Source organism: Canis aureus, chromosome 2, assembly GCF_053574225.1.
Source record: "Canis aureus isolate CA01 chromosome 2, VMU_Caureus_v.1.0, whole genome shotgun sequence".
NCBI lineage: Eukaryota > Metazoa > Chordata > Mammalia > Carnivora > Canidae > Canis > Canis aureus.
Window position 1 is genome coordinate 75,650,072 of NC_135612.1, and position 23,644 is coordinate 75,673,715.

At 37.9% G+C, this 23,644-nt stretch overlaps 1 protein-coding gene across 3 annotated transcripts in view; it reads right to left on the reverse strand.

The window, feature by feature from the left end:
• NWD2 (NACHT and WD repeat domain containing 2) overlaps nt 1-23,644 on the reverse strand; it is a 174,723-nt gene that overhangs the window by 69,867 nt on the left and 81,212 nt on the right. For 2 of the 3 annotated variants that reach the window (XR_013369338.1, XM_077879801.1), the window contains exon 3: nt 20,039-20,155. Coding sequence is in view for 1 of the 3 variants with exons in the window: in XM_077879801.1 (XP_077735927.1) it covers nt 20,039-20,155 (117 nt within the window). In the remaining 2 variants the exon portion in view is untranslated. The remainder of the gene's footprint in view (nt 1-20,038; nt 20,156-23,644) is intronic. The other variant, XM_077879803.1, reaches the window with a different exon arrangement.

Genomic DNA, 23,644 nt, shown 5'->3' on the forward strand with positions numbered 1-23,644 from the left:
TTAAATGCTTTATTTAGCATCAATGAACATTTTTGCATTGATTCACTTATTAATGTAATGGGCTTTCTCATAATTTTACATTTCTTGGATAATTCAGTATGATGATATCTTTTTGTAGATACTTTTCTAAACTTTTGAATTTAGTAACTTATAAAGAATTCTTGGATCTAAATTAAAATTAATAAGGGGCATTAATTTTTATGTTCTGAGGTTTGGGGTCATGGCTATGCTGGTTGAAAAGTGAACAGGATGGCTTTTGCATTTCTGTCTTCACAATGGAATGATTTGCACGAGAACATGTTCCTTGAAAGCTTATAAGACACAGGTAAGACCACTTTTTTCCCCCACTTTTTGGAAGCAAAGGGAAGCTTATTTTTGAAACTTAAGCTTTGATTGACTGTCAATTTCTTTTACAATTACCAGTTTGTCCAGGTCATCTTGAATCTGTTTTGGTAATTAATACTTCTCAGGGAAGTGTTCATATTGTTCAGCTTTGAAACTTTCAGCATTGGGTTTTACATAGTATTTTAAGTTTTCTTATGAATGTTTAAAATGTTATATATATAATTCTTAGACTAATGGCTCCTAGCACTCTATTAGTAGCATTGCTATTATTATTTCTATATATGTGGCTAAAACACCTTTTTTATTTCTGTATTTGCTCTATTTTGTTAGCTTTGTCAAAGGTCTATGTCTTTACTCCTAGTCAAAATCATTTGTGTAGATTTTTTTCTTTCAATTACGTCTCTGATTATTGTTTCTGACCCTACTGTTTTCTTCCCTGAAAACCCCTGTACTTCTAGGGTTGGAGTCCACACTCTGCTATTTTTCCTTGGATGTCTTATCATTTTTTCTTCTGCATATCAAGAAAGTATATTTATTCTCTGCAACACCACTTGATTTTTACTACATTAATTCTACTCTTTGTTTTCCTTGCAAGTCACCCGTTCTCTACCATTTAGCTGTGTTTTCTTTTTTACATTATTCTGTAAATAATGTAAATATACAATTTTCAGCCTCAAGAGAGTGCTTGGCAAGCTACTGGGATGCCAATATATTTTCTAGGCTTGTTTCCTGGAGAAAATCATTTTCAAATATATTACCTTTTTCCAAGTCCATATGATCTTTTTCCAAAAAGCTTTTTCCCCCAAACTTGATGTTGAATATGGCTTGCTCTCTTTTTCTTGTTTTTGAGTGTTGGTCAATTCTTCCTCTCTATCTGTTGCTGGAGGACACATTGAAGACCTCTCTCCTAATTCAGAAACTGGTGTCTAATAGGCATTTAGCAGATTGAGCTGATCTTCTACCTACCATTGTTGCTTATTCTCTAAGTGTCTTCAGTGATGGGGTACATGAATATTTAAAATTCTCAGGATGCAGTGCTACTAAGGTATTTCCAACCAGCAACTGCTTTATTGGGAATATCTATGCCTAATTACAATAAGCTACCAAAACTCTAACACATTCCATGTTTTTTGTTGTTCTTGTTGTTTTTTTTTTTTTAAAGATTTTATTTATTTATTCATGAGAGAGAGACACACACACAGAGACATAGGCAGAGGGAGAAGCAGGCTCCCTTCAGGGAGCCTGATGTGGGACTTGATCCCAGGACCCTGGGATCATGACCTGAGCCAAAGGCAGACGCCTACTGAGCCACCCAGGCATCCCTAGAATGTTCCTTGTTGATAACGATTTGCAGTTCTTGAATTTTTGCTCACTGAACTGTGATGAGCTTTCTGGAAAGCTGTAAATGCATCCTGGATTTTGATGCTAAAGGGAAGATGGTGAGGTCAGAATGAAGGATCTACCAAGTGGCAGGAGACATGTTTAGAGCAATTAAGACTATGAACCTCAGAGTCACATCCCAACTCTGTATGCTTATTTCCTTATCTTTATAATGAGGATAATAGCACCTACCTTATTACTGCTATCATGAGGTTACACAAACTACTATATATAACCACATAAATAATGCCAAGTAAATGTTTGCTACTATCGTTATTTATTATCCACATTTTATGATTCTTTACTTAGCTCTATATGTCTTCTAACTCGTTGAATTTCCTCCTTGATTCCCTCTAGGTTTCAGCCTTTTTATCTTTGCCTTCTGGCCTACTTCATTCTAGTTCACTGTATAGCTGGGACAGCTGGACAGAATTCATGATGTAAGTCTGCATGCTTTCATTCATTTTCTTGCCAAGGATTGGCGGGATGATGGCTTCTATGGGAAATAAAGAAATGCAGACTAATCACACTTAGAAACGATGAGCTTTCTGTGCTGCACAGCACAATGGCACATGAATGCGCCTTAAAATAGAAGGAGAAGTATGGAGTGGGATGCTGAGAAGGGTACAAGTAGCGAATACTCTTCCTTAACCTTGATACAGATGAGCTATAGGCATACAGAAAAGGTGTCACTAGTAGATGACTATGCTCCAAGGGGAATTTGAGAATTTGAGACACATGGATAAAGAGGACTTTGTAGATTGGAATGAACACATCTTAATTCAGGGGAAACAAAAGCTGAGTAAACACAAACTGAGGAGCAAGACTGTAGAGTGGCTCCTGTGTAAAGCCCAGACCAGACCAAGTGAGACTGTGTCCTGCATCGTTGCTTAACTAGCAGTGCATGCTTGCAGGCCAGGGAGCCTTTCAGCCCCGTACATCCATCTGTACGGTGGATGTAACAATGGCAACTTCCTCATAAATTACTGGGAAGAGAAAGTGAATTAATCCTCATACTCTACTCCCAGTACAGCCTGAGTAAGTGTCCTGCTAATGTTTACATGTTTACATAGGTTCAAAAGTCTCTAAATATGATCTGGACATTTTTAAAAGATGTGTGCTTAGTTTAAATAAGTGTTGAAGTAGAGATAATTAGGTAGTAAGATAAGACCTAAATAGTTATTAAATGTACTATTATTAAGATTAAGATAAAACTTAGTTTAATTGCACCTAACAATGATGTGAAGTGATTTCACTGTATATATTTTCAATATACTATGAACTATTAATTTTCTTACTAAAAACAATATTTTAAGAAATAGAAATGACTTTTTGACTCCCTAAAACTTACTGCATTTTTGTCCTCACACTTTGTTATTACCATGAATACGGTTCTGCTTCATTCTAGAAAGCCATTGTTAAAAATACAAAAAGTTTTCCATTGTAAGAATTCATTTCTTTGCATTACAAAAACTTTTGAGAAAGGAAAAATTATTCTGCACTATGGGGCAAATGGAGATAGAATATCAGTACATATTTTAAGGTTTTCTCCAGGGGAACAAAAAGATGGAACATAAATTCAGTTGATTGGTTTGTAATGCTAAAAAAGGAGAACTAGGTGAGAGACACCTGGTACCCTCTAGTAAACACAAGCCAGTCTGTGTCAACCATAATTATTGATTATACACAATAAAGTGAGAAAAGGGAAGCCTCTTGCCTAATTTCCTGAGAAACTTCAACACATTTAATTAGGATAAAAGCAGAGATCATTATAATAGCATTGATAAAAATTAATGGCAAAAGCTTTCCGTCTTAAACTTTATTAAAGAAACTATTTTGGCCATCTATTCCGAGGAAATAGAAAACACAGTGATTATGACTAATAAGAAAGTAAAAGAACGTATGGGGGTCCGTGTTGGTAGCAAGACCCTCATCTTACTTACACTGTACAGGTTCCTATAGGCAGACTAAAAACCAAATACCACTTAAATCTGTAGGTGTGTTCACACTAGACAACACAGTTTCAAATCTAGGGGTGCCTGGGAGGCTCAGTCCATTAAGCCTCTGCTTTTGGCTCAGGTCATGATCCTGACTCTGCCCCTCCCCTGGTGGCTTGTGCTCTCTCTCTCATCAATAAATAGAATCTTTTTTTTTTTTTTTTTTTTTTTTTTACAAGCAATAACCCAAACAAACAGAACCACAGTTATAAATCTACTAAAAATTAAGGCTGGGCTGAACATTTTATAATTAAGCTCTAGTCTCATTATTATTCCTGTCTTGAAGAAATAAAGTATAGAAATGGATATAATGACTAATATAGACAGATTCTTTTTATACTTCTCCATTTTGGAAAAAGTTGAGTCTAGTACTTCATTGAGTCTGTTGTAGGCAATTAAGATGCAATCACTTCCCTTTGGTTAGTCAGAGTCATCTCTGTAATTATAACTGGTTCAAGTTGGAGACCAATTAATATCCATTTTCTCAGGGATATAGTTCAATTCAAAGCCTCTTCCAAATGCTTACTCAGCTGCCTCTTACAAAGTCAGGTAAAAATCCACAAGCCCACACCCATGTTTGGGCAAGAAAATATTTCTATAGTTAAAAAAAGCACCATGGTTAATTCACAGCATGAAAAGATAACTTTTAAATTATGTATAATATTGATGGTGGTATATGAGTATTGGACTCTAGTTCAGAAACTCTGAACTTGGGGCACCTGGGTGGCTCAGTGGTTGAGCATCTGCCTTTGGCTCAGGTCCTGGGATCGAGTCCCGCATACGGTTCCCCACAGGGAGCCTGCTTCTCCCTCTGCTTATGTCTCTGTCTCTCTGTGTCTCTAGTGAATAAATAAATAAAATCTTAAATAAAAAAAAAGAAACTCTGAACTTAATGACAGGTTTGGAAAACCTCAAGCATTCACATGCCCTTTTTTATACAGATAATGTGTAAATGCTAAACTAAGTAAAAATAAGCAGAGATTCTTTCTCTCCAAGTTAATATGAAAAGTTAAAGCCATACCTCATCCATAATCAGAAATGTATGTAAATAAATAAAAATGCTGAAATATTTAAATTGCCTCAAGCCATTCAGTTGTTATGCAGAATGGCTGTGAAGATGGTTTTTCAACATATTATAGCAAAGCAGGAAGGGAAGGAGGAGCAGTGATGTTTCTATAACCACACCTGCACTTCCCCCAGCACCTCAGGTGCTAGAGAAAGAAGAGAAAGAACAGGAAGAAGGGAAGGACCTCCTGGTATTGCAGGGGCTGCTGTGGACAGCTGAGGACAAAGAAGGGGCCATAGAACAGAGAGGTGCCACAGGGCTGTCCCATGTTTGTGCATATTTCCAAGCTAGGAGAGCACCTGCTTTGACTTCCACTGCCAGAGTTTTCTTTGCATTTGACCCATAATAGATGCTCAAAAAATTGCTCCTTTCCTGATACTTGAGAGAAGAAAGGTAAAAACCAATACTAGAAGTGTTCATAGAATTCTGATGGTCTACACTGATTTTGTGACTCAACATGCTCCTTATTCATTTTTGCTTACTGGTTTTACTCCCCTCACATATTGTCTAAGATAGAAAAGAATCAGGAAGAAAACAGACTGTGATTTAACAAATATTATACACTCTTGCTGGTTAATATAGATTTTATATTCAGCAAACAATTTGTAAAGTTGGATTGCATAGGTTATTCTATGATGTGTTTCTGTGTGTAATTTAAGGGTCTATGATGGTGGAATGGATGGAAGAGCCCTGAGTATTAGCATAAGCCCTAGGTATTAGCGTACGCATCCTCCTTCTTCACTCCCCGCCCCCCATTTAAACAGTCAACATCAACTCTATTCTTTTTTTTCTAAGACAGAAAGAGTGTGCACAAGCAGGGGATGGTGGGGGGGGAGGTGTAGGCAGAAGGAGAGGGAATCTCAAGCAGACTTGTGCTGACTGTGGAGCCTGACTCGAGGCTCAATCTCATAACCCTAAAATCACGACCTGAGCCAAAATCAAGAGTCCGATGTTAACCAATTGAGCCACCCAGGCATCCTGATATCAGTTCTACTACTTAAATGCCTCTAATCTATGCCCACCTCTCTATTTTCCCTCTTACCACACCAGATAGTCTTTTACCTGGATAATGTCACCTGCATGACATGAGCTGGGCTCCGCGGTCTCTAGCTTCTTCACAACACTACCTCCAGAGTCAGCTATCTGAAGAGAAGGTCCCCCTCACGGCGAACAAGCATAAGCTGAGACTTACTCATAAGGCCTGGCCTCAAACTCCATTTCTTGCCTCACATTCCTCCATGCTCTGTCATGATGCCTGTATTCTAACTACATTCAGGAACTGTTGGGTCTCTGGATAATTACGGCACCCTCACATTCCCTGCACTAGATCTAGAGATGGAAGGCTCTTAGTCCTTCTGGATTCTGTGCTAATATCACTTCCTTTGCAGGCTTTTTCTGACTACAGAGTCAGAACAAGTCATTTTCTCCCTTTTGCTCCCATACTACTTGTCTAGCACTATGTTGATGCATTTGTCAAACCGGATCATGTTCACCTGCATACACATCTGCTTCTCTGTTTAGTTGGGGCTTAGTGTCAATAGACACTGACAGTCTATTCTTTATTTTTTGTATCTCTGAGCACAGAACATTCAGATATTCATTAGAGAACTTAGCATAGAGTCTTACACATGACAGGTAGTCCAGGAGGTTTGTTGTTTTATTTTATTGAGCAACTCTGTGCACTTCCAGAGCTGCATGAGGGCTATAGGTTGGTTTGGTACAGCAGACCTGGATCTTGCACTGTGAGTAAATAGATACTGGGTAGGTGTAAGGCAGAAAAAAAAAATCTAAGAAATCTTTATGCTGTTTTCACAATTTGCATGTATGGCATTTGCAAACACAGATTTTGGCAGCTTCAAGTTCCTCTGTCCAGGGAAATTAGATTAAAAAGTCAAAGTTTATTACAGAATTTCATGGTTAGCTTAAGCACCTTTAATAAAGCCTTGGGCAAAATAGCTACATTCCCCACTGGAGAAAAGCATAGTGCACACTAGACCAATGATTATTTTATCTAACTCATTCAACCGTGTGTAAAAGAATCCCACAAAACTTAAACAGAGCATTATAGTACAATTCCTGTGTTATTTTTGTTCCTTAAAGATTTATTATTATTTTTTTTTTAGAGAGGAGAGGTGAGGAGGAGCAGAGACAGAGGGAGAGAGAATCCATGCAGACTCTGCGCTGAGCCCAGAGCCCACACAGGGCTCGATCCCATGACCCTTAGATCAAGACCTGAGCCAAAACCAAGAGTCAGGCACCTTAACTGACTGAGCCATGCAGGCGCCTCCAATTCCTGGGCTTTTACAGCTTGAGAAGAAATATACTGGGAGAAAGGGCTGCCATTTAGGGTCTTGTAGGAAGAGCACGGGTGTATGTATGGGCTTTGGAATTGGAGACCCGGGTTGGAATCCTGGCTCCATCTCTTACTAGTCTCAAGACTTCAGGCAACTTAAAGAAATGGCTTCTGCCTCAGAGCTGGAAAACCAACAGTAACAACAGGTTAGGATAAGAAATAGTATAGTGCTCAGCACAGAACCTGGCATATTTTAGGAGCTCAGGATAATACTGGATGCCTTCATTTCTTTGGGTCTCAATTTCTACCTGTGTTTAAAACATAGGATTTTTTTTTTTTTTTTTTTTTTTTTTTTTTTTTTTTTTTTTTTTTACCCTTACCTATGTGATGATCACAAGGCTCTTTCCAGTTCTGGAATCTCATCATCCTTTCATCTTTAGAGGTGCAAATGGTACTGAGAATCTTTGCATTGAAAGTTGCTGCATTCTGATGAGTGTACCTCCCTTTTTCTTTTTTTTTTTAATTTCCTCAGGTTTAATTTTCCTTTTTTCAAGCTTCTTTGTGATGGACAATTAAGTCATTAATTGCCAAACGCTCTTCTTTTCTAATATACACGTTGGAAACTATGCATTTCCTCCTAAAGCACTGCTTTAGCTGAACCAAGCACATTTAGATATGTTGTTCTCATTTTAGTTGGTTAAGAATATTTTAAAATTTCCCTTGTGATATATCTTCTTTCACCCATGGTTATTTAGAACTCTGCTGCTTAAATTCCACATATTTGGAGTTTCTGCAGTTATCTTTATCTTGTGGTGATTTATTATTTTTATTTTTAATTCCACTGAGGTCAGGGCCCACATTTACTATAATTTCAATCCTTGGAAATTTGTTGACTTGTGTTATTACCTGCCATGTGGACAAATCACACATTATCCTTTAGCAAATATTCTATCTGTAACTGAAAAGAGCTATATTCTGTAGTTATTGGTTGTAACAACTACAATATAAATGTCAGTTAGGTCATTGTGGGTCCTATCTGTCAGATCCATGTACTTACTGATTGTTTCCTGCTCGTTAACTCAAATCCCCAAAAGGAGTTTATAAGAGTCTCCAACTATTTATCTTTCAGTTCTGTCAAGCTTTTCTTTCTATACAGGCATACCTTACCATATCACACTTTGCAGAAAATTGTGTTTTCTATAAATTGAAGGTTTAGGGCAACCCTGCATCAAACAAGTCTCTTGGCACACTTTTCTAATGGCATTTGCTCGCTTTTTGTGACTCTGTGTCACATTTTGGTTAGTTCTTGAAATATTTTAAAATTTTTCATTACTGTATTTGTTAAGATGATCTGTGATCTTACTACTCTAATTGTTTTGGGGGGGGGGCACAAACCCTACCCATCGAGGACAGTTAATTCAGTTGGTAAGTGTTGTGTGTCTTCCAACTGCTCTACCAATAGGCCGTTCTCTGTCCCTCCCTGTGCTTGGGTCTCCCTATTCTCTGAGACACGATAATATTTAAATGAGGCTGATTAATATCTTTGCCGGGGCCTCCAGGTGTTCAAGTGAAAAAGAGCGAGTCACACGTCTCTCACTTTAAATCAAAAGCTAATGATTAAGCTTAGTGAGGGATGCATGCCAAAAGCTAGGCCTCTTGGACCAGCTAGTCAAATGGTGAATACAAAGGAAAAAAGTTCTGGAAGGAAAGTAAAGGTGCTACCTGAGTGAACACATGAGTGATAAAAAATGGTAAGACTTATTGCTGACAGGGAGAATGCCTCTCTGGATAGAAGATCACACTGGCCACAGCATTCCCCCAACCCAGAGCCCAATCCAGTGCAAGGCCCTAAGTCTCTTCGATTCTGCGAAGGCTGAGAGAGGTGAAGCAGCTCAGAAGGAAAATCTGAAGCTAAGCAGAGGGTGGTTCATGAGGTTTAGGGAGAGAGCCATCTCTGTAACGGGAGAGTACAAGGTGAAGAAGCATGTGCTCATGTACAAGCTCTAGCAAGTTACCCAGAAGATCGGGGCAAGATAATTAACAAGGGTGGCTACACTAAAGCAGATCTTCAGTGTAGACAAAACAGTGTCTCTTGGAAGAAGATGCCATCTGGCCCTTTCATAGCTAGAGAGAAGTTAGTGGCTGGCTTCAGAGAAACAGGCTCATTCTCTTGTTAGGGGCTAATAGAGCTGGTGACTTGAAGTTGAGGCCAGTGCTCATTTACCATTTCAAAAATCCTAGGGCCCTCAAGGATTGTGCTAAATATATTCTGCCTGTGTTCTGTCAATGGAACAACCAAGCCTGGATGACAGCACATCAGTTAACAACATGGTTTACTGAATAAGCCCACCATTAAGACCTATTGCTCAGAAAGATTTCTTTGAAAATTTGACTGTTCACTGATCATCCACCTGGTCACCCAAGAGCTCTGATGGAGGTGGACAATGAGATTAATGTGATTTTCCTGCCTGCTAACACAAGCATTCTGCAGCCTGTGGATCAAGGGGTCATTTCAACTTTCAAGTCTTATTAAAGAAATACATTTTATAAAGCTGTAGGTGGAATAGACAGTGATTCTTCTGGTGGGTCTGGTAAAGTAAATTGAAAGCTTTCTGGAAAGGATTCATGGTTCTAGGTGCCACTAAGAATATTTGTGATTCATGGAAAAAATGAAATATAAGTGTATATATAAATAAAAGAACACTAACAGGAATTTGGAAGAAGTGATTCCAATCCTCATGGATGACTTTGAGGGGTTCAAGACTTCAGTGGAGGAAGTCACTACAGATGTGGTGGAAAGAGCAAGAAATACAGAGTTAGAGCCTGAAGAAGATAGAACTGAAGTGCTTTAAGCCCATGATAAAACTTGAACAGATGACAAGTTGCTTCTTATAGATGGGCAAAAAAGGTAGTTTCCTGAGATGGGATCTATGTCTGGTGAAGATTCTGTGAAGATTACTGAAATGACAACAAAAGGTTTAGAATAGGGCATAAAGTAAGTTGGTGAAGCACTGGCAGGGTTTGAGAGGATTAACTCCATTTTTTTTAAAGATTTTATGTATTCATGAGAGACAGACAAAGAGAGAGAGAGAGGCAGAGACACAGGCAGAGGGAGAAGCAGGCTCCATGCAGGGAGCCCGATGTAGGACTTGATACCGGGACTCCAGGATCATTCCCTGAGCCAAAGGCAGATGCTCAACTGCTGAGCCACCCAGGCATCCCTATTAGCTCCAATTTTCAACAAGTTGTACTGGTGTAAAATGCTATCAAACAGTACCAGCAAAAAGGTTATGACTTGGTGAAAGCTCAGATTTTGGTTAGCATTTTTTAGCAATAAAATTTTTTTAAGTTAATACATTGTGGGTTTTTTTAGATTGAATGCCATTATTAATAGATCACAATAAGAAGCTTTTGCACAGCAAAAGAAACAGTCAACGAAACTCAAAGACAACCTACAGAATGGGAGAAGATATTTGCAAATGACCTATCAGACCTATCTTGCTAGTTTTCAAGATCTATAAAGAACTTCTTAAACTCAACAGCAAAGAAACAAACAATCCAATCATGAAATGGGCAAAAGACATGAAGAGAAATCTCACAGAGGAAGACATAGACATGGCCAACAAGCACATGAGGAAATGCTCCGCATCACTCGCCATCAGGGAAATACAAATCAAAACCACAATGAGATACCACCTCACACCAGTGAGTATAGGGAACATTAACAAGGCAGGAAACCACAAATGTTGGAGAGGATATGGAGAAAGGGGAACCCTCTTGCACTGTTGGTGGGAATGTGAACTGGTGCAGCCACTCTGGAAAACTGTGTGGAGGTCCCTCCAAGAGTTAAAAATAGACCTGCCCTACGACCCAGCAATTGCCCTGCTGGGGATTTACCCCAAAGATACAGATACAGTGAAACGCTGGGACACCTGCACCCCGATGTTCCTAGCAGCAATGTCCACAGCAGCTGAACTGTGGAAGGAGCCTCGGTGTCCATTGAAAGATGAATGGATAAAGAAGATGTGGTCTATGTATACAATGGAATATTACTCAGCTATTAGAAATGACAAATACCACCATTTGTTTGACGTGGATGGAACTGGAGGGTATTATGCTGAGTGAAGTAAGTCAATCGGAGAAAGACAAACATTATATGGTCTCATTCATTTGGGGAATATAAATAATAGTGAAACAGAATAAAGGGGAAAGGGGAAAAAATGAGTGGGAAATATCAGAAAGGGAGACAACATGAGAGACTCCTAACTCTGGGAAACGAACTAGAGGTGGTGGAAGGGGAGGTGGGCGGGGGGGGTGGTGGGGGTGACTGGGTGATGGGCACTGAGGGGGGCACTTGATGGGATGAGCACTGGGTGTTATTCTATATGTTGGCAAATTGAACACCAATAAAAATAAATTTATAAAAAATAGATTACAATACAGTGTAAACATAACTTTTATATGCACTGGGAAACCAGAGAATTCATTTGATTCACTTTATTGCGATATTCACTTTACTGAGGTGGTTTTGAATGAAACCCTCAATATCTTTGAGGTGTGCCTGTATTTTGAAGCCATGTTATTAGATGGTTATAAATATAGGAATATTATAGCTTTTGTTTTTTCTGAGTGAGCGAGAGCATGAGTGTGGAGGGAGGGGCAGAGGGAGAGGAAGAGAGAACCTGACATGGAGCCTGATGTGGGGCTTAATTCCACAACCCTGACATCATGATCTGAGCTGAAATCAAGAGTTAGATGCCTCACTGACTTAGCCACCCCTATTATATCTTCTCAATGAGTTGAACTTTTTATCATTATGAAATGTTCCTTTATCTTCTTAGCTTAAAGCTTACTGTGTAGTATTGATAAAACTTTCTTTTGGTTAGTGCACAGCACATATTTGAATTGTATTTTATTTGGAGTGTTTAGTCTGTTTACATTTAATGAAATAGTTGGGTTGAAGGCTATCATCTTTCTGTTTATTGTACCCATTCTTTATTCTTCTTTTCCAGTCTTCTTTTAAAGGAGTTATTCTATTGATTTCCTTACATGGAATTTGTATATCATTTTGCATCCTTATGTAGTGGTTCTGGTACATATAGGTATAATATTCATCCTTGACTTATTACAGATCAACTTTCATTTTTACTTTTATCAAACACATTTTATCACTTCCCAAATAATGCAAGACCACCTTCAAAAGTGGTTAGACTACATTTGTCCCTTTTGCCCTTTGAGCAAAAATTTTGGTCTTACCTCTCCTTCCTTATAAGTTACAGTCTCTACACAGCATTATTACTGTTGCTTAACACTCAATAGCCTTTCACCTTATACTTTTCAGTGCTCTTGATTTCTTCTTATGTATTCAATTTTCTCTCTGTGGTCATTTTCTCTAAGGCTTTTGAAAGCCATCTTCTAGTTTTTCTTCAAATGTGGATGAGCTGATGACAAAGTCTTTCTGTTTTTGTCTGGAAACATCTTTGTTTCAGTTTTGCTTTTGCAGGATACTTCCACTAGGTAGACCAATCTAACTTGGCTGTTTTTTTCTTTTAGCTCCTTAAAGATGTCATTTCATTTTCTTTTGACAATTCTCTGATGGGCTTTAAGGTTTTTTTTTTTTTTAATTTTTGCTTTTAAGTAGCTTACTGCAAAGTGCTCAGGTGCAATTGTTTTGCTTGGGGTTTACTGACTCCTTGAACCTGTGCGAGTTGATGTCTTCAAATAGTTTTTGGAAAATTCTCACTTGTTATTTCTTTCATGTCCTGTTTCTTTTTCTGGAACTCCAATTATACTTATGTGAGATGATTTGTGCCTCACCTATTGCTTCTACTTCATTCTGTCTTCCCTACTCTTTAAAGAAAATCTGTGCTTCAATTTGGATTTTTTTTTTTTTTTTGATTTTACTTGAGAGCGAGCGAGCAAGAGAGAACACAAGTTGGGTGGAGGGGCAGAGGCAGAGAGAGGGAGTACACTCCCTGCTGAGCAGGGAGCCAGACATGGGGCTTGATGCCAGGACCCTGAGATCATGACCTGAGCTGAAGGCAGACACTTAACTGACTGAGCCATTGCAGGCACCCCCAATTTGGATATTTTTTTATTGACATCCCTTTGGGTTCACTAATCTAGTCATCTACTGTATTGAGTCTACTATTAAGCCTATCAATTAAGTTTTAACTTTCAGATACTGTATATTTTAATTCTAAAATATCCGATTCTTTTGTATTTTTATAGATTCCATTTCTTTGTTGAAATTATCTATCTTCTCATTTATTTTACCTATCTTTTTCTCTATTTTCATTAATATTTCAAATAGTTATTTGCTTTTGCTTGCCAACTCTATCATCTTGGTCATCTTGTTTTGTTGATCATTTCCTTTGCTGTACAAAACCTTTTTATTTTGGTATAGTATCAACAGTTTATTTTTGATTTTGTTTTCCTTGCCTGAGGGGACATATCTAGAAAAATTTTGCTAAGTTTGATGTCCAAAAGATTACTGCCTATGTTTCTTCTAGGAGTTTTAGGGTTTCAGGCCTCACCGTAGGTCTTTAATCCATTTTGATGTTTTTGTGTATGGTGTAAAGAAGACTGTTCAGTTTTCCAGGCACCATTTGTTGAAGAGACCATCATTTCCCCATTGTATATTCTTGGCTCCTTTGTCATAGATTAATTGACTATATAAGTGTGGTTTATTTTTGGGTTCTCTATTCCATTTATCTATGTGTCTATTTTTGTCTGGGCATTGTATTTATAAGAACTGATATTTATAGGTCCCTCTTCTTATGTTAGACTGGCAGGGTAAGAGGCTAATGAATTAGTTTCATCAGTATTTGAATTGGGTAACACCTAGGTTGTAGTTTTAGTTGAATTAAAATGTGTCAGTGGCACAGTTTGAATAATCATGTTAGGTTTTAGTGCACTCTGTCTCCTAAACACCAAGAGATTGTGGAAGAAGACTTCCCACTGCTTTTCCATCCTACCTACCCACTGATCAGCACGTGTCTCATGGAGAAGACTGCTGAGACTTTGGGGCTCCTCCATGTATAAAGCCAGCTCACCAAGAAAGGGCTTTTCTCTCCGGAAATTAGCTTGCCTAATCATCTATGTCTTCATAGCTCTATTATCTCTCTATAAATAGAATGTTTATAGTTTTTTAAGTTGTTGAAATTCTACTCAGAAGCGTAAGTCCTTTGGATTACAGTTTTCAAAGAACATTTTTTCTTACCAAGTTACACAGAGATTGATTGCTCTTTCACTTTCCTTTCTCCATAACTCTTTTTACCATAATTTCTTTTACCACACAAAACATATCATACCATATGAACTGCGAAACAGTGGCTTAAACATATATATAATTAGCACAAATGAATGAAAGGGCTTTCTTGGATTCTACCAAGATAATTGTCTTTTCAATAATAATTTTCAGTGTTTGCCCACTGTAACATTCCTTTGGTAATGATGAGGTAATTTACCATTGGAACCTAATTGGAACTTATTTTAGAGCTACTGACAGCTAGTTGATTTCAAATGGACAAGCTTAATTTTATAGAGTCTTAAGGTTTTAGATGAATTTTTTTCTTTAATGTTTTAAAGAAAGGACTTAAAAAACTTAGATTAATTTAAATGATTTTCCAGTTCAAATCAATGACTGTTTTTCTATTTTTAATACATTTTAATACATCTCATACACATACAAGTATGAGAACTAAATCATATAAAAACCCTGTATATTTTATTAAAGTATACACCAAGACTAAGCACTTGTATTATTTTTTCATGTTTAATTTAGTATACCTAAAATGGTAAATCAATCATCTGCTGGAATGTGGATATTTTCCAAAGCTAAACTGTCATAAGAACACATTTTGTCAAATTCAATGATTTCCGAACTCTCACTGTACAGTTTTCCCTAACTGAAAATCACTTCAACCAAACTGAATTTGAACCATTAAGGCAGCATAATTTAATTTTGAAGGCAAGTGGGGACACAGGTGATAAAGAACTGATCTTTATGCTTCAGGTTTCATTCAATAGTGTCCCTCAGGGATGTACAAATATGGAAGGGTTTCATTTTTACCAGTAACAACTATGGACCTTGCTTTGTTTCATCTTGACTTCCCTGCTTAGTGGAAAAAGTTAAAAAATTTCTCAATAATGGATAGATTTCTCGGTCCAACTCTTTCTGTTTTCATATTTCTGGCTTGAAATTTAGCTCAGTTGAGAATGTCTCTGAGTTCCCTTCTTCCCACTTTGTGCATCGTCTTCAGTGCAGCTGCCAGGAGCTGCCTGTGGCAGGCAAGAGTGTGTCCTGCTCTCTGTTCTCTGTCTGGACCGTCTGGACCACTGATGATGTGTATGCAGGGGTGAGGGATGGAAGTCTGGTTTGGCGTCCCCTTACACTCAGGTAAGAATGATGGCAGTAGTCCCATTCTTTTGGTCTCAGCTGCTTCTCTATCCAATGCTAACAAATTATGTCTGTGTATATATGGTATCCTAAAGAAGATGCTGTATGGGCTGTGGCTTCCTGAGACTTCTAGGAGTTGACAAAGCATACCACAGGCAGCATTCTCTTTGTCCCGACACTAAGAGATAGGGAATGACCCTTTGAATGTGAAGTTCTGGAATCTCCTCTTACCTGGTATCTCCTCTTACCTTCCAGTAGCACCCAGAACTCCTTGAACTGGCTCCCCGCATGGGCCTGGGGTGACCCCCCTCGGGTAGTCTGCCAGTGCCTTTCCTCCAGTAAATCTCTACATCATCCACTCTGGAGTGGGGCAATGTAGTGAGATGCTGTCTGCATCCCCCACGGCTCCTACATACTTGGGGGACAGCTCCCCTAATTCTATAAGGAAGCTTTTCAAACTCCCAGTTATTCAAGCCAGGAGAGCGGCTGCTTTATATCAACTTGGGCCAAGAGACAGGACTTCACCTAAGGTCCAGGGTTAATACTCAGATATCACAAGCAATTCTTTTTGGGTTTTCCAAATTTGGAAGAATGATAAGAAAACCCTCTCCATAAACACACATCATGAAGAGGGACGGGGATGAGAGAACTCTGCTCTCTTCAAAAGACAATATTCCTCTCCCACTTCATAAGGAATTTTTATGGATTAAGTGGATAGGACAGGTTGATGGGGAAGATTCTGTTAACCTTTCCATATTTTGGTGGGGAGGGACTGAGGCAGTTCTCTGCGATAATGACTCTGTACTCAACTGTAAGCTGTCTTCTTGTTAAGGGCAGTCCTGGTCAAAATCCTTCCTTGGGAGCAGGTGAAGGTCTAAGTAAATTCCAGCAAATTCCTATCTAGCAAATGAATATACACTCTCTATATTTTACAATGTTTGTAAAGAACATACTCAAAACCCCTTTAATATTTGACTTTAATATTTGATGGTGTGAATCAAGTCTTAGTGTTTTCTATATGTGGACTATCATCATCAATTTCAAAGGGAAAAATATCCAATATCACAGAAATGTCCATTATGAGTAAAATCATTTTATTTTCATTTGAAAATAATTTAAATCACAACATACTGATAACTAATGGTTGTGTAGCCCTTTATAAAGAACTCATATCACATCTGGTTCCTATAAACTTCTGATATTCATTCAACATTTACTTATATTATTTCCCCATTTTATGGAGGTGATAATTAAAGCATGGTGAGGCTAGTTAACCTCTCTGTCAGAACCAGGGCTCCAATTCAGGTTGTGAAATAAAACTTCTGGGTTTTTCCTCACTGTGGGTGCCTTACTTATAAAAAAATGATGTTTGTTTTCTCAGTATGACATGTCTCCTGAGTTAATTCTCTGAGGGTGGAACTGGACCTGCATATAGGCACCTTACTCCATTCTATCCTTGGGATCAAAGACCAGTGCACAGACAGCTGTATGAGACAGCAGTCCTGGATGGGTGGGCATAGCCCGTGTGATGCCAGGGCCTTGGGCCATATCCCAAAGCACAACTTGTAGGAAAGGAAGTTGGAAAGAGCCAAGCACATGTAATATTTAAATCCAAGTTCCCTCTGGGCCTCAGTTCTCTGGGTACTTAATTCATTTGTACCTAATGTAGAGTTAATACTTGTAAAGCCTTTGAAAATATAAAAACTTTCATTCAGCAGTAGTGAATTTCCTTGCCAAAAATGTTAGCATTAGGGAAAATAATATGCCATGCTTTGCATCCACAGGGGTCATCACAACTTCTAGAAGTACCACAATGGAGCACCGGGCGAGGAAAGTGGAACTCAGAAGGGACACCTAGACACCTGCTGCTGCCATAGTTACAAGCAAAAAGGCTGGAAAAGAGGTACCATTTCCCATAAGCTGTGAGGTAAGTCTTGCCTGATTTAGGATCACTGGGGTGAAGAATCCTAGCTGTCTCCACAGAAGACATGGTTGCCCTGGGTTTCACATGTTTTAGGGAGCAGGCGGAGGGATAAATCATTTGTTTACACTTAGTGAGGTTGTCCCTGATGTTCTAGTATTTAACCTTTACTCTCAGAATCTGCTGAAATCTTCAGTCTTTACTCACTCCCTTACCAATACATTTTAGAATTAATGGCTATGACTCATTTTTGTTAGTTTCAGTAGGACATGCCCCAGGGGGATAAAATGAGGGAGAATGTCTCTCTCATTCCTGAATTTTTGAGGCTGGATCAGGATAGAGCTGTGGAGGGCATTACAACTGTGACTCCCCAGGCCACACCTCCCAAATCTGGCTTTCCAAGCATCAGGGAACCCGGTCTCACTTGTCTTCCACAGTCTGAATCTCTTCTGCTATACCTCTACCAGACTGCTTTGTATTCTCTCCTTTGATGACAACTTTCTTGGTGATGCACCCATTATAATTTGGGCCAGGTGATTTCATCTTTAGATAGCTGTTACCTGTCATCACTGTTATCCTTCAAAACTAATACTTACTGTGGACTGTGTAGGTGAGACTCTGCAAAAGTGCTCTGGAGTTTTATTTCATCTTCAGAATGACCCCGGGAGCTAGATGACTATCATCATCATCTTTAGTTCACAGATCAAGAGACTGAGACTTAGGGTAATAAAGAAACTCCTCCACTGTCACGCAGCTATGAAATGTCAGAACCCAGGGATCTGTGATCTCAAAAGCAGTGAATGCTGTATCTTCCAATTTCTTCACCTAGTGCTGAGCCTGTTTCCATGTACTTTCCATCTGTTGGGCCCTGTTCTGTCCTCTGAAGATCCACAGAAAAAGTCTTAATTCCCCTGCCATAGAACCTCAGATATCTAACATGGCTTTCAGGACTTTCTGTTCTGTACAGACCCTAGGACACAGTTTTTACATGCCCATTCTTCAACCCTCCAAGCCATGTGTTTTTGTTGGGCTTCCAACGTTATTAGCATTCTAAGGAGGCTCCATGTTCTGCCCTTTAACCTATACCTGGCGACCATGGTAGGCCTTAAAATACATCAGATCACTTCAGTCCTCTGCTCAAAACACTCTAGCTTCTCAGGTCATTGAAATATAAATCTACAGCCTCTTCGCCCCTCTTACTCCTACTGTTTCCTGTACATGCCAACCATGGTCCCAACTCCTCTCTCCGGAATGTTCTGATCTGGAAATCTACCTGGTCCTTTCTTATCCCTCTTCTTAGCTCCCCTCATGGATATTCCTTACCTTATCAGTAAGGCCTTCTCCAACTACTCTATTGAAAATAACAACTCTCTCCCCTCATGGGTGTTCCCTCTTCTCCCTCTTTTTTTTTGTATTCTTCTCCATGCTACTTGTGACTTTGCTTATTTCCTTCATTTTTGCCTGCCCTCTCCCCTTGACCCTACCGAAGAATGCGAACAAGCTCTAAAGGGCAGGGGTTTTATCTTCTTAATTCAAATCTAAGGTTAAGTCCTAAGTGGCACACAAAATAACCATTTTGTATGGGTCAACCTACCATATCCCCAGCACTAAGTGCAATTCCTGGCACAGCAGCATTTAATAAGTAGTTGGCAAATAAGTGAATAATTCATATACTGATACTAAAAATGTTACAGAGCTTTTATGCACTTTATTATCCTCAGTAAGAACTTCCCTATCAACTGGTCAGATTTCTGATAGCATCTGTCTTCCTAATCCTAGGTGGAGCTGAATATAAATAGATACACAAATAAATATGAAAAACTCTTGTTGCTACATTAAGCCAACTTAGCTTTTAATGGTATGATAATTTCTTTGAAGCATTCACTAGTAATTTTAACACTCATCTATCAGCCTCAGAACATCCTGTGTTGAGAGGAGCAACTTCCTTATCCATTGCTAGAATCTTTTTGGATTCAGGGTAAGGTTCTTTCTTAAGCTAAATTAAGGCAGTGATGTTACACAATCACCTGCTATAGAATGACCTACTTTTCTTACTATCACTGCATTTAGATAGAAAAGTGGATATTCTTTCAAAAACAATGTTTCACTTGAAAAATTTGTTAATTTGTAGCTTTTAATGAACACCTAGCTGAAAATCACTCCAAAGATACATTATTTTTTCTACCTTTTCTATTGGTGGACTTGACCTCACATATTGGTTTACTTTAACAATGTTTCAGTCAGTGTGTTACAAAATTACCAAAAACCCTAGTGTCAAGACATGGATACACTATGATGGAACATGGGTTCCAGGGTAGGGACTCTATGCTGACACAGTCATCCTTCCTGCTGATCACAAGGTGTTGCGGCAATGGTTGTCAAACCCCAGTCATCCCTTCGATTACCACTTCAAATTATTCACCGTTAATTTGCAGTGCTTCTTATGGAAAGCTGAAGGTTTTGTTCTCACACATTGAGGGCAAGGAGACAGTTGAAAGGTTTTAAATAGACACAGAAAAGCCAGTAGTTTTTCCTCATTCAAAATAATTAAAAGTCCCTTAAAAAATCACAAATCAACAATAATTCTCACAGTCATCTACAATTTCATATAAAGCATTAGTTTTTTTATACCCACAACAAAACATGGACCTGCAGAAGTTTTCAAACAATCCTCCAGCAGCTTCATGCGAGTCTTCTGGAGCTCTGGGCTGTCCCATTCATCTTCATCAATGCCCCAGTAGAGATCTATGACCTGGGAACCAACAGATGAGGCAGTGTTAATTTATCTGCAGGAAAACTTCATTTACCTGTGGGCTTTATTCTTATTTACAATGTTAAGCTGAGTGACTTTTAACTTTTCTCTTTGCAGCATGTTTTCCCTTGAGAGGGAAAATTATGTTTAAGATCTCTTCAAATCTATTTTTTTAAAATCCCATGATAGGCTAGGGATGAACATTATAATTTCTTTTGTTCCTTATTATACTGTTGACATGGCCCCAGAGAAAATGAAATGTTAAATGTCAGAGGCTTTGCAGGGCAGGCTTTCATTACATTGAAACGGTAACAGGATTTCAAAAAAAAATGTTTGGAAGCACCTGGGATATGGTTATCACATTATTTGAGACAAAAAGATAGTGTATGATATTACTGTGTATCTTAATATGAGGTGGGAAAATGACAACAGACATTAACATATACCGACCTAACAGGAAACATGGAACTTTCTTGCAAAAAATTTAAAACCAAAAACAATCTTGTTATGATGCTTTATCCCACGGGGATTTTGTTTATGTCTCTTTCATCCGAAAGCAGTTTGGCTTTCATCAATATATGCCTGAAAACCATGTATTGGAAACAATGAAAGGTGGTATGCTTTAATGAGAAGTGAGGATAATAGGATCTTCTATCTCCTTACTTCAAAGACTATGAGGAAAGATTCTGAGAGTCTGTAAAGACATTTAGAAGCACACTCTTTGAAAAATCTGCTGTGAAGAGCAATGTGTGTTTCATTCCCTTTACTCAAGGCTGTTCTGCATAAGGTAAATGTTTCCGATTATAGCTTTGAAGATTTCCTTTGTTTCCCACAAGCAGAAAAAGAACCTCTCCCTACTGGCTGTTTGGCATTCAGTGAGATGCAAGCACAGAGCATGCGTCCAGTAATTGTGCCCCTAGCAGATCTCAGGGACTTTGTTTACTTCTCATCTCTTGGCCATGGCCCTGCAGGGGTGTGTTTGTATCAGATCTCTGTCAATCTGTGTTTGAATTTTTAGATGGCTGATAAAGATATGTCTCATCTCCCAATATATCCCCTCTGCCTCTCTTCTCCACACTTCTAGCCTGGAAGAAGCGGTCACTTTTCTATTTGTAGCATTCCAGCTGTTCGTTCATTACATCCTAGATTAAATTCATAGGTGATCAGGATGGTTTGAAAGTTATTTAGCTAAATTTAGGGGGACAGATGAAATAAGGACCCCTACCGTTCCACCATCCTGCCTCCCTCAAGATATAAGTTATATAATAAATGAAACTATCACATATCTTTTGGGGGGGAGGTTCTTCCCTTTGATCTACCTTATAAAGTTGAATCACAATATCAAGGAACAGTACACCTGAGATGATAACTTCAGTGTCCCAAATGAAAGCCTGTAGCTGTGGCTATTTAAAATTAAATAGAAATTAAAATTAATCCAAATACTCCATAGCCACATGTGGCTGCTGACTCTTATGTTGGAAAGCACAGATACAGACCACTTGACCATCACAGAAACTTTAATTTGATAGAACTGTAAATTACTGAGATTATTAGAACAAGACATTTTTGGTCATCTACTAATAAATGGCCAAAAACACAAATCTGCAATGTGAATGCTAACTCTAAGCTGTGCCATGCATGGACTGACAATCATTCACAGAGCCTATTGTCCATGCTTTTGGCTGACACTGTTTGAACATATTTAAAGACATACCTGAGGAAAGGTCTGATTCAGAACCAATGAAGAGAAACAAATGGTAAATATAAAGGCTAATATAACAAAAGCTATAAATATATACTAGCTCTTCTCTCCTCTTTAAATTACCTAAAATTATATAAAATAATTATAACAATATAATTAGTTTCATAACATATATAGAGGTTATATATATAGCAATAGCACAAAAAGGGCATAGAGCTCTAAAGGAGTAATCCTTCTATAGCTCACTAGAATTAAGTTGGTATAAATTATAAGTAGATTCTGATACGATGTGTCTTAAGATAACTATGAAGCAATAACTCAAATATAGTGAAAAAGTATTAAAGGAATTAACACAAAGCAAAAAAGTAAAAGAAATAGAGGAACACAAAAGATATAGGAGGGAAAAGAAGTCAAATAACAGATATAATCCAAACTATATTAAGTGTGAATGTATCAATCCAATCAGTGGCAGAGATTGTCAGACTAGATCAAAAACAAGATCCAGCTATATGCAGTCTATAGGCAAGACACTTTGGATTCAAAAGGATGGAAAAGATATATCATGCAAGCAGTAACCATAAGAAAGCTCACATGACTACTGATCTCAGACAAGAGATTTTAAAACAAAATGTAACTAGAGGTAAAGAGGGACATTTTATAATGATAAAAGAGTCAATCCATCAGGAAGATATAGCAATTATAAATGTAATACAACTAATAGCTGAAAAATGTATTAAGTACAACAGACAGAAGTAAAGGGAAAAACAGACAATTCAACTATAATAGTTGGAGACTTAAATATTTCACATTCAATAAAGAGAAGAATGAATAGGAAGGTCAATTAAAAAGTAGAAGACTGGAACAATATTATAAACTAACTAGATATAATATTTATAGAAGAGTCTCCCAACAATAGTATATACATTCTTAAGTAAACATAAAACATTGGCCAGGAGAGGACATTTATTAGATAATAAAACAACCCTCAGTAAACTAAGATGGATTTAAATGATATAAAGTATGTTTTCTGAACATAAGGCAATGACATTAAAAATCAGTATTACAGAAATTCGGGAAATTCATAAATATATGGAAATCAATATTCTCCTAACCAAGAAGTCAAAGAAGAAATCACAAGGGAAATTTAAAAAATACTTTGAGACAAAGACACAAGATACCAAAACTTACAGGATGCAGTTACAATAGTACTTAAAGGGAAATTTTAGCTATAACACCTATATTAAAAAGATCTCAAACCAATAATCTACCTTAAAACAATAGAGGTTGAGGAAGACAAAAGGAAATGAAAAAAAAATTCCATGGTCATGAATTGGAAGAATAAATATTATTAAAATGTCTAGTTATACAAAACAATCAACAAATTCAGTGCAATCCCTGTCAAAATACCATCAACTTTTTTCACAGAGGTGGAATAAATAATCCCATGGAATCAGAAAAGATCCCAAATATCAGAGGAATTTTGAAGAAGAAAACCAAAGCCAGTGGCATTACAAGTCTTACAGTGTCAGACTTCCAACTATATTACAAAGCTGTAATCATCAGGACAGTATGGTACTAGCATAAAAACAGACATCTATATCAATGGAACAGAATAGAGAACCCAGAAATGGACCCTCAACTCTGTGGTCAGTTATTTTTCGACAAAGCAGGAAAGAATATCCAGGAGAAAAAAAGGCTCTTCAACAAATGATGTTGGGAAAATTGGACAGCCACAGGTAGAAGAATGAAACTGGACCATTTTCTTATACTATACACAAAGATAAACT